The sequence below is a fragment of the Myotis davidii genome, unplaced genomic scaffold (assembly GCF_000327345.1).
Source record: "Myotis davidii unplaced genomic scaffold, ASM32734v1 scaffold370, whole genome shotgun sequence".
In the NCBI taxonomy this organism is placed as follows: Eukaryota; Metazoa; Chordata; class Mammalia; order Chiroptera; family Vespertilionidae; genus Myotis; species Myotis davidii.
In genome coordinates this window covers 16,165,296-16,175,582 of record NW_006288615.1, presented here as the reverse complement: position 1 = coordinate 16,175,582, position 10,287 = coordinate 16,165,296, and the positions used below count along the sequence as shown (strand labels likewise).

Sequence of the window (10,287 nt, the reverse complement as noted above, 5' to 3'; positions counted from 1 at the left end):
ACATATTAACAAATCACTGAACCTATCTATGGTTACAATATGACTTAAGACTTACCTGCAGGACTGTCAGCATTCTCTCCTGGGTGTAGCTGTATACCAGTAGAATCTATAGAGTTTACTGTAACTGTCTGTAGATTTGGCAACTGACCAGTGCTTAGACTAACTGGAGTTGAAGTCAGGGCTCCACCTGCTGCAACTTGACCAAGCGTAAGTGTCTGAACAGGTGTCAAAGTTATTTGTTGGGCAGCAGTATTCTGTATTTGCAAATTCTGCAAGTTCTGGACCCCTTGTACTTGAAAGGTTTGCCAAGTTATTTGTCCAGAAGGGGACACTGTCTGTGCCTGAATTAAAAAGGTTCCAGGATTCAGCTGCAACTGAAGATTTTGCAAAGCCTGTTGTGATATATTTTGACCACTTGCTTGCACACCATGGATTGTCTGTGGTGTAATACCTTGCACAATTTGGGCTTGACTGGTTGGATGCTGAGACTCTTGAAGTTGTAGATGTTGTACAACAGGCTGTGCTGTAGAAACCTGAATATTCTGAGCCTGTGTCTCTTCAGAAACAGGCGACTGGATGTAATTTCCCTGAAGATCTGAAGAATGGACTTGCCCACTAGACGTAGTCAAGCTATTTGTGTTTTGTTGCAATATACCTGTACTATCTATAGTAACAGGCAACTGTGATGAAGAGGATGTTGGCACAAATAAATCTGTATCAGTATTAGTTTCATTAATATCAGGAGAAACCCGCTCACCAGTCCTTTCTGAATTGTCTGAACTATCCATAGCTTGTCCTGTATTTATCAAATGTCCATCGGCATTAATGCCTGCAGTCATTGTCTGAGAACTGCCCGAGAGTCCCAAAGAATCTAGATCAACACTGTTGATTGGTACAAAGGTAATATTTCCTGGCAGACCAAGAGGCACATTAGCAACTACTTGGGTTTGGCCAGGAAAAGATGAACCACCAATTGTAACTCCCTGAACCTGGACTTGACCAGTCTGTGGTATGAGATTCTGAATATTAGCAGGAGGTGTTCCAGAGGCAAGCAAGGTTTGATTAGAGCCAGGAATGATCTGAATTTGACCACTTTCTTGATTTATACCTCCATTATCTGAAGTTCCTGTGAAGCCAATCTGAACTTGTTGACCATCTGTTGACTGAATCTGTGGTATTACTTGATATTGAACATTGGACACTGTACCATTCGATGACTCTGATCCTGGTGCAACTGAAAATATTTGTTGATTCTGCAAATTCTGAAGGGGAAGAACATACTGCCCACTCGAAGTAGCAGCACTGGGAATCTGTACTAGATTACCCGCTTCATCTTTTATAGTTGTAGGTGTGGCTGACAAAACCTCCCATCGGTTTGGTGCTCCTCCTAACTGTACAGCAGCCAAATCACCTGTCTGGGTGAAGAAAACAAAAACTGTTTTGAGATATATATTTGTAGTAGAGTTAAACCAGTCCTGAAAACTCTAAAAACTGATATAAATCCTACTATCTAAAAATAAAAGTTATCTTAATTACACAGTGGAGTTCAAATATAGAAGCAGTACTGTATAACCTACAGCCCTGGCCAGTTGGTTAGAGCATCACCTGATACACCACAGTTACAGGTTCGATCCCCCATCAAAGCACGTACAAGAATCAACCAATGAATGCACAAATTAAGTGGAACAACAAATCGATCTTGATAGTCTGAATTCAGGCTCCCTCTCTTCCTCTCCCCCAGCCCTTCTCTCTTAAAAAATTTCAGAAAATAAACTACGATAATTATCATTTCCAATTTTTTTATTGTAAAAATAACCCATGCTATTTGAGCAGGAAAAAAATTCAGTAAGCAGTCTTTGCTTTATGACCATTAACTGACCTTTTATTCCCTCATCTATGATCTCTAATGCTATACAGTTAAAAATAATAGAAGTGGCTAGGAAAAAAGTATAAACAGCTCAAACCAAAGATACCTCAAACACTGAAAAAAAATTCAAAAAATATACAATGCACTAAAATATCAGGTGCATTATATATGAGAAAAAAAGAAACATTAGTGCAGTGTTATCAAACCATGTGAATTAGATTTGTATACTGATCTAAACCTGTAATGAAATAATTAAAGCAACTCTTTTATGGCATGTATTAGTGCACTCCAGAGCAAACTCATGGCTAGGGATATTCTATTAGCAATTCTTTATTTTTCCCATGAATTACTTTAAAAAAAAATGACACCTTTAAAATTTTAACGAGGAAAGGTTATTGCCCCATGACTACATGGCAAAGTCACCCCATCTGAAAAGTTTTTCTCAGATCCAAGAGCGAGAGGATATAAACTGTGGCTTTACCTAGTATTCTTTTTAAGTTTACAGTAAAGTGCCCAGCGTTTCCATTTTGCAATCTGTGACCTGCTGGAAACTCAGGTATCATCCCAATATTTTAAAAATAAGATTTGAAAAACACCAGTGTAGAAAAGCAAAACGCAATAAAATCCTACACGTCAATGTCAAAGGACAGATTTCTTTTTAGGGCATAGTAACAGTAATGTCTAGCATTTGAGCTGTGTGTTTTTTTAATGCCAAGTACTCTAATTGGGGTTTATGAGATTTTATTATTTATTCCTGTCAACAATCCTGAGGTAGGTGTTACCATTATTCACATTTCACAGAGGAGAAAATTGAGGGACAAATCACAGAGCTATCAAATGCCAAGACAAAAAGACATAAAACTAGGCCAAGTCAAACTCCAGAACCCAGGCCCTTAAATACTATACCACACTGTCTCCCACTAAGACCGGGGATAAAGACATGAGGAATAAAACCCTATATTAATTACCATCAAAATAAAACAATTCCTATCCCACTTCCTTCTAGATCTATGTGATTTCCTAAAACACCACATATCAGTAGACAATGAGAGCATACGCATATCTAGCCCAGCATTCTAAACTTAGGATCCATGCCTGAGTTTCAAAGCCTCTTTGAATCCTCTAATAGCGTACCAACTTTTTGAGAAAGTGAAAAGTATAATGGGGGAGGGGAGGATACTCTGTCTAGGGTTTAAACATATTCTCAAAAAAGGTCTGTGACCATAAAAAAAGGTTAGACAAGTACTGTTCTCTCAACATAACCCATCCCACATTTTTAATACAAATATCACAGAACCAGAAGATCTTAAAAGTTTATTAAAGAAACTCATTACCTAATTTTCATATAGAAGCAGTTAAAAGTATGTATTTCAATGAATAAAACCATAGTATTAATGACACAATTCAAGATATTTGTGCATATCTGTTAAAATGAAATAAACATGAGTAATCCCATGAAATACACAATCTTTTCCATCAAATGGTTCACAATCTATCCAAGCAGCCATACACATAACAAGCTACTATATGTGAAAAGAATATACGAGCCATATGATCAAAACACTATTTGGGAACATAAAAGACTAAAAAACAAATATCTCATATAAGTTATATTTAAAGTAACCTTAGAATAAAATTTAATAATTCATTTTGGGTAGTTAGGAAATAGGCGAGACAGAGGAATTAATAAAGGTATAAAAACAATAAAGTCACAGACAAAAAGAAACATGTAGGTTAGTGTTCAAGAGAGGATCCAGAAAAGGCTCAGATTCAGAGAAAAGGAGAACAGGACTAGACATTTTTATCAGGGCCTGTAGTAAATGGCTTTGTAGATTTTGCTAAGAAGTTTGGACTTTACCCTGCAGACAGTGAATGAAAGCTATAAAAGGTACAATCAGATCTGTTTTATAAAGATAAACTAAGTGAAGGAGACTGAAAGGCAGAAGAGAGTACAAGCAGAGAAACTGTGGGACCAGTACAAACATCTAAGCCTGAACTAAAACAATGATCACTTAAGTACAATCTTTTGCCCTAGTCGGTTTGGCTCAGTGGATAGAGCGTTGGCCTGAGGACCAAGGGGTCCCAGGTTCAATTCCGGTGAAGAGCACGTACCTTGGTTGTGGGCTCGTGCAGGAGGCAACCAATCAATGTAAGACACATCAATGTTTCTGTATTTCCCTCTCCCTTTCACTCTCCCTAAAAATCAATGGAAAAATATCCTCGGGTGAGGATTAACAAACAGAAAATAAAAATAAATAAATGAATGAATGAATAATACAATCTTTTAAATCTATTAAACTTATTAAAATGAAGCACCAAACATTAATGTCACACATCATTCAACTTCTATCTGGTACAGAAATTAGAAGGTTGTCATCTTTCCTTATGTCAAAGTAACAATTCACATTTCATTTCAGTCTCTCTTGGCATTTTAAATAAACTAAAGATATGTTAATCTGTACTTTATACTGAAACCTGCAGTATAGTATGTCTAAAAACCAATTCTTATCTTAAGGTTATTGATCACCTTTAAAGAATCAACTGTTGAATTTTTTTCTGACTAGCATTAAATTTACAATTATTTAACTTATATAAAAGAATCTAGTGTATCAGATACAAATTAACTTTATAATGCTAGCATTTAGACCCTTTACCATCTTTTTAAAAGTTAACTTATGGCATATAATGTATTCTTTTCACAGAAAAATAATAGGGCAGATATTCAACCATCAGTGAACAGCTTTCTAGTCAAGAAATCTTTGAAAATAAATACAACTACTCAAATGACAATTCTGAGTAAATACTATCTAAGCACACCCCTCCCTCTCCAGAAGCTAAATAAAATAAACTGTAGTACCACTTTTTTCCAATAAAGCAGGTCATTAATTGAAGGGAAATCCCCTCCTCCAAAAAAAAACTACCAAAAACAGGGAAATCCCCAAATCTAGGACAAAATGATTTGAACATTTTTTAATAAAGTGAAAAACATATAAAAATATTTATGCTCTGGCATGTGTCTCAGTGTTTAGAGCATCCTCCCTTACACTGAAGGGTAGAGGATTCCAGGAGAGGGCACATAAGCAGGTTGCAGGTTTGATCCTAGTTGGGGGGCATGCATGAGGCAGCCAATTGATGTTTCTCTATCACATCAATGTCTGTCTCTCTCTCTCTCTCTCTCTCTCTCTCTCCCCCTCTCTCTCTCTCTCCCCCCTTCCTTTCTTTCTCTCTTTCTCTCTCTCTCTCTCCCCCCATTCCTCCCTCTCCTGCCTTCCCTCCCTCTCCTCCTCCCTTCCTCTCTCTCTGAAATCAATGGAAAAAAAATGTCCTCAAGTGAGGATGAAAATTTATTTATTTATGTATTTATGCATTTATTAATGTTATTTGTTTATTTACCCCATGCCTGGGGGTGGGGGGGAATAGCTAGGAACAGCAAGAGATAATTTAATAAAGAAAAAAAAATACAGCAATAAGCCCTAGCGGTTTGGCTCAGTGGATAGAGCGTCAGCCCTGGACTGAAGAGTCCTGGGTTCAATTCTGAGCTTGGGCCTGTACTTCGGTTGCAGGCTCAATCCTGACCCTGGTCGGGGCATGCGGGAGGCAACCAATCAATGTGTTTCGCTCACATTGATGTTTCTCTTTGTGTCTTTCCTCCTCCCTTCCACTCTCTAAATATTCTTGAGTGAGGATTAACAAAAAGAAGAAAGCAATAAAAAATGTTTTTCTTTAATGAAATAACTTACAGTTTTAAAAGATTTACTAAATGCTAATTTTTTAAACCCTCACTACAGAATCTTTTTTAAACTGATTTTTAGAGAGAGGAAGGGAGAAACATCAATGTGAGAAAGAAACGATCAGTTTGCCCCCTACAAGCCCAAACCGGGCCCCAACCTGGGATCACACCTGCAACCTAGGTGTGTCCTATGACAGGGAATCAAACCTGTAACCTTTTGATACACGGGACGATGCTCCAAACAAGTGAGCCACTCAGTCAGGGCTGTGTTCTTTTTTTTTTACCGGAATGAGGAAAAATACTTAATCAGAAAACTACTAGACTTCCATGATTTAAGCTAAGATTGTGCTGGGGAAAGAGGAATATATTGCGCTAGCGAAAAGAACTCATAACTGAGTTCTGGTCCTAGCTAGAACTGTAGAATTGTGTGTGATTTAGAGCAGAACTTCTGTTAAAAATGGGGAAAATATTACCCTAGAGCAGCGGTTCTCAACCTGTGGGACTCGACCCTGTTGGAGGTCAAACGACCCTTTCACAGAGGTCGCCTAAGACCATCCTGCATATCAGATATTTACATTATGATTCATAACAGTAGCAACATTACAGTCATGAAATAGCAATGAAAATAATTTTATGGTTGGGTCACAACATGAGGAACTGTATTTAAAGGGCCAGAAGGTTGAGAACCACTGCCTTAGAGGATTGTAAGAATCAAAACTGCTAACCTTTACAAACTATAAGGCATTATACAATCCTAAGGCATCATTATGATTACTAAAATTTTAAGGACAGATTTGAAAAACACTCATTAGATGACTAGCACAATTCCTGGATCAAAGATCAGTAGGTATTTGTTGAATGAATAGTTAAAGGTATCTTACTTTAAAACCATTGCAAAGAAAGTGATAGAAAAAATGGATAAAACTGACCCTGAGATATTAGAGTCTTCTGTGAAAACTACATCAATTTGAAACCTATTTATTTCCATAACTCCATAATGAATAAGTCCCAGATATTTCAAACTACAAAGCCTACTAAGACCATTCATTTGTAAGAAATTTCATCAGCAGCATACCACTAAAAGACAGTACTCTAGATACCAAAAGGGAAAGGGCTAAATTAGAAAATCATCTAAGAGCAAAAAGAGCTGTAAAAACTCTGCTGTTAGGCTATCTGGAAATACTATATAAAACAAAGGAAGAGAGAGCATAAAATCACATAAGCCAGGCAAGAACTAGTATTTGGTTTAGGATCAAGACAACCCTTTACATAAACTTCACACTAAAAGAAAAATCCACCAGTGTTTCTCTCAGTAACTTTAACATTCTCATTTGACAACAAACAAAATACTATCTAAATACTTCCCATATTTAGGTGGAAGTTGGCATTACTGTAAAAAGTTGTAACTGAAGGTACTCTAAGGTTCCTTCTGCATATAAACACATAATTACACAGTGAAAGGACCACAACTCAGAGTAGCCCTGAAACGCTACTACAGCAGTTAATTACAAGGGCATTCTCCAGTACAACCAGGCATAAAAATGGCATGGAGGTGGGGACTTGGGGATGAGAGAAAAGGAAAAAAGGTTTATCTTCTCAAATACCTATAGATAGGGAAAAAGAAAAAATTCATACCACTTACTGCATACCATTTGAAAAGGATTATTAACTTCTCAGTTCCCACAAATGGCTTTATATGAAAGCCAAACCGGCAAGCAAAGAGTGTAACCAGAAACAAGAAAAGTATGAAGCTAAGGTAGAAACAAACGAAAAACCAGTCTTAGGTAAGTACATACTCAAGTTTCTTGAAATCTTCAAGGAACACTAAAGAACTCAAACAGACTTCAAATAAAAACAAATAGCCAATGAATTCATTACAATGACAATGTAGATCTTTTTAAGTAATGGTAAAAATAACCTCTTTTTAAAAAATCAGCTACTGTTCATTTTTTAGCCCACCAACATGTATATACTAAATTAATGAACACTAAATTACAACCTAAAGTGAAGATCAGGCAACAACTTTTACAGTATGTACTTGTTCAGCTTATTACACTACAGTACAAATGAAATAAAATAATCCATAAGTACACACAAACGCAAAACAGATAAGTTAATATTTCACAAAGGTCTACTTTACTCCGTTCCCTGATTTATTTCAAAAATTAACTACACAAAAAATGAGGACCTATGTAATACTTTCAACAATAAAGATTTTTTTTAAATTAACTACACAACTTTTAATAATAAAGTAGAAAAGAGCCTTGCCATCAAACCAACCTTGGGAGTCCCTGGTGTAGGGCAATACAGGTGAGATTGCTTTGTGATTAGATCTATTCAGTACAGTACTGAGGGTATCCATTCTTGGCCAGGATCCAGGAGGAACCCATATTATATTAAAACAAATTCTAAATTTGAAATAGTTAAAGCAAATCTCTACTTCAGGTGATTGGCTTTTTAATAACCTTTTAATACTAAAATACCAAACTAAACTGGCATAAAATTGAAATGCCTGTATTTCACTTGATTTTAAATATAACAATACTATATGCAATGTGGTGCCCTGGACTGGATCCTGGAACAGAAAATGGGCATTACTGAAAAAAATGGTAAAATCAGAATAAAATTTGTCGTTAATAATACTGTATCATTGTTAATTTCCTAGTTTTGGCAAACGTACCATGGCTGTATTAACATTAGGGGAAGCTGGGTGAAGGCAATACGGTAAACCCTCAAGTTCTATCTTTGCAATTTTTCTGTAAATTTAAAATTCTTCCAAAACAAGAATTTTAAAGAAACACAGCTACAAAATAAAGCTCTCTATAGATATCTCAAGATTCCCAGTAGTTTGAGTAATTAAAGCAGATTTCTAAGCACATTTTTAGGTGGAAAAAAATTGCCCATAAAATCACTTAAATTCTCATTTTCCAAGATGTACATGTATGAAATTCATTTGAACAAGAAAAATAATTTTCCCATTTCCTAAGGCAAACATATTCAAGCCAGTCTTACCAATTTTACTCAGTGAAAAATTTTCTGCACAGGTACCAAACATACAAAGAAAAAAAATGCTGCAACTGATTCTAGTTCATATTCATCTATAGGGAAATATATATCAGTAGAGATTTAGTAGTTCAGAGTATGAGTTGAAGAGCCATGGAAACAACTTTTCTACAAGTGATATATGGCCAGAGTAGGCTAAAGTTGGAGATAATATTCCATTCCTGGGACTGAGATTCATGTAAGATTCACATATACATATTTTCACCTTCACTTCCTCCTTTACTTCTCCCCTCCCCCACTGGTGAGCTGATACCTAAACTTGGTAAGTTACAGCTACAAAAAGTTTTTTGTTCTAATTGAAAATATTAAAAAGGTAAGTAGAAGCAATCTGGCTTGCAATTTTACTTATGCAGTGGTTCCAATTTGTCTTGTCATTGTAGAGCTAGAGGGATGTAGTTCTTTAAAAAGGTTTATCAATCCATAAGTTGTTTAAAAGTAACAATGGCTCACACAAACATAACATTTTACATTTTAATCTGCTTACAAAAGCACAAAACTTAAAAATCATACTTTTAAGACACTAAAACCATTCATCTCTCTCTACAATATAACTTGAAGCACAAAAATTACAAATACAACCTTTAACATAGCTTAACTTTAGCTTCACTTTTACTACCTAGAAATATTAAGAATTTCCAGCAGATTATATCAAATATCAAACTTTTTTGTCTACTGTGACTACTTCCAAATATCACTACACACAAATCAAGTCCTATCATCCAACTCAAAGGGTAATATTTCAATTATTTTAATAAGTAAATACATCTACGTGTTACACTACTGCAACAGCAACGATTCCAGCAAATATATCACAAGCAACAGCGCTAAAAGCTGTTTTCCTAGATCATATGAATTAAACCCTCAGATAAGAGGTCAGCTCCTCCCCCTGCTCCAGACACACTAAACACACCACAAAAAAGCATCTACCCCGTCCCATCAGACTAGCAATGACAATAAGACGGCCTTACGAGCCAAATTCAACTTTCAGTATGGTGTGCATTAGCATGCATGCAAGTACAACTTCTTTCATGTACTTCTGTTTCTAACACTGGTATTCAGGTTCAACTTCAAAAGCCAAAGTATTATCTAAGTAACTTCAGCGACTTCACCAGCCGCTAATTAAATGTATCACTTATTCCATTTACGAAAAATTACTGCCAAATAAGAGTCTGCAAAAACTAAAATCTGACCGTTTAGAATGGTCACTGAAAAAAGCACTTCAAAGTATCCACTCCTGCATACAAAAACACAATTCAAAGAGTTAAACCTTCCTTCGTTCTTTTTTTTTTTTTTTAACGGTTTAAATCAGTAAGATCTCGTAACTTCCAACCGAAAAAGCTCCAGGTTCAACATACTCAGAACTGGAGACACTGTGCCTCTGGCTGATACTATCCATGGCCGATAGGCTGTGCTTGAAAACGCCGTGGTGCTGGGAAGGAGTTTCCAGCAGTGATATGAATTACTCAAACATCCATTTTGGAGCCTTCCACCCCCGCCCTCGCAGACTTCATTTTGTCGTGAATCTGAATCGGGGTTCCGCAGTGACAATTTAAGGAGAGCCGGGGCTGGCTTCAGGCCCACACAAGTCTGTGAAGGAGCAGGAAGGGGCACCCCGGCCGCGCCATCG

At 36.5% G+C, this 10,287-nt stretch overlaps 1 protein-coding gene across 1 annotated transcript in view; it reads right to left on the bottom strand.

Annotated features, from left to right (window-relative positions):
• SP3 (Sp3 transcription factor) overlaps positions 1–10,287 on the bottom strand; it is a 69,463-nt gene that overhangs the window by 57,651 nt on the left and 1,525 nt on the right. The window contains exons 2-3 of the mRNA XM_015561825.1: positions 3,980–4,015; positions 56–1,415 (exon numbers count right to left, since the gene is read on the bottom strand). Coding sequence (XP_015417311.1) covers positions 56–1,415; positions 3,980–4,015 — 1,396 coding nt within the window. The remainder of the gene's footprint in view (positions 1–55; positions 1,416–3,979; positions 4,016–10,287) is intronic.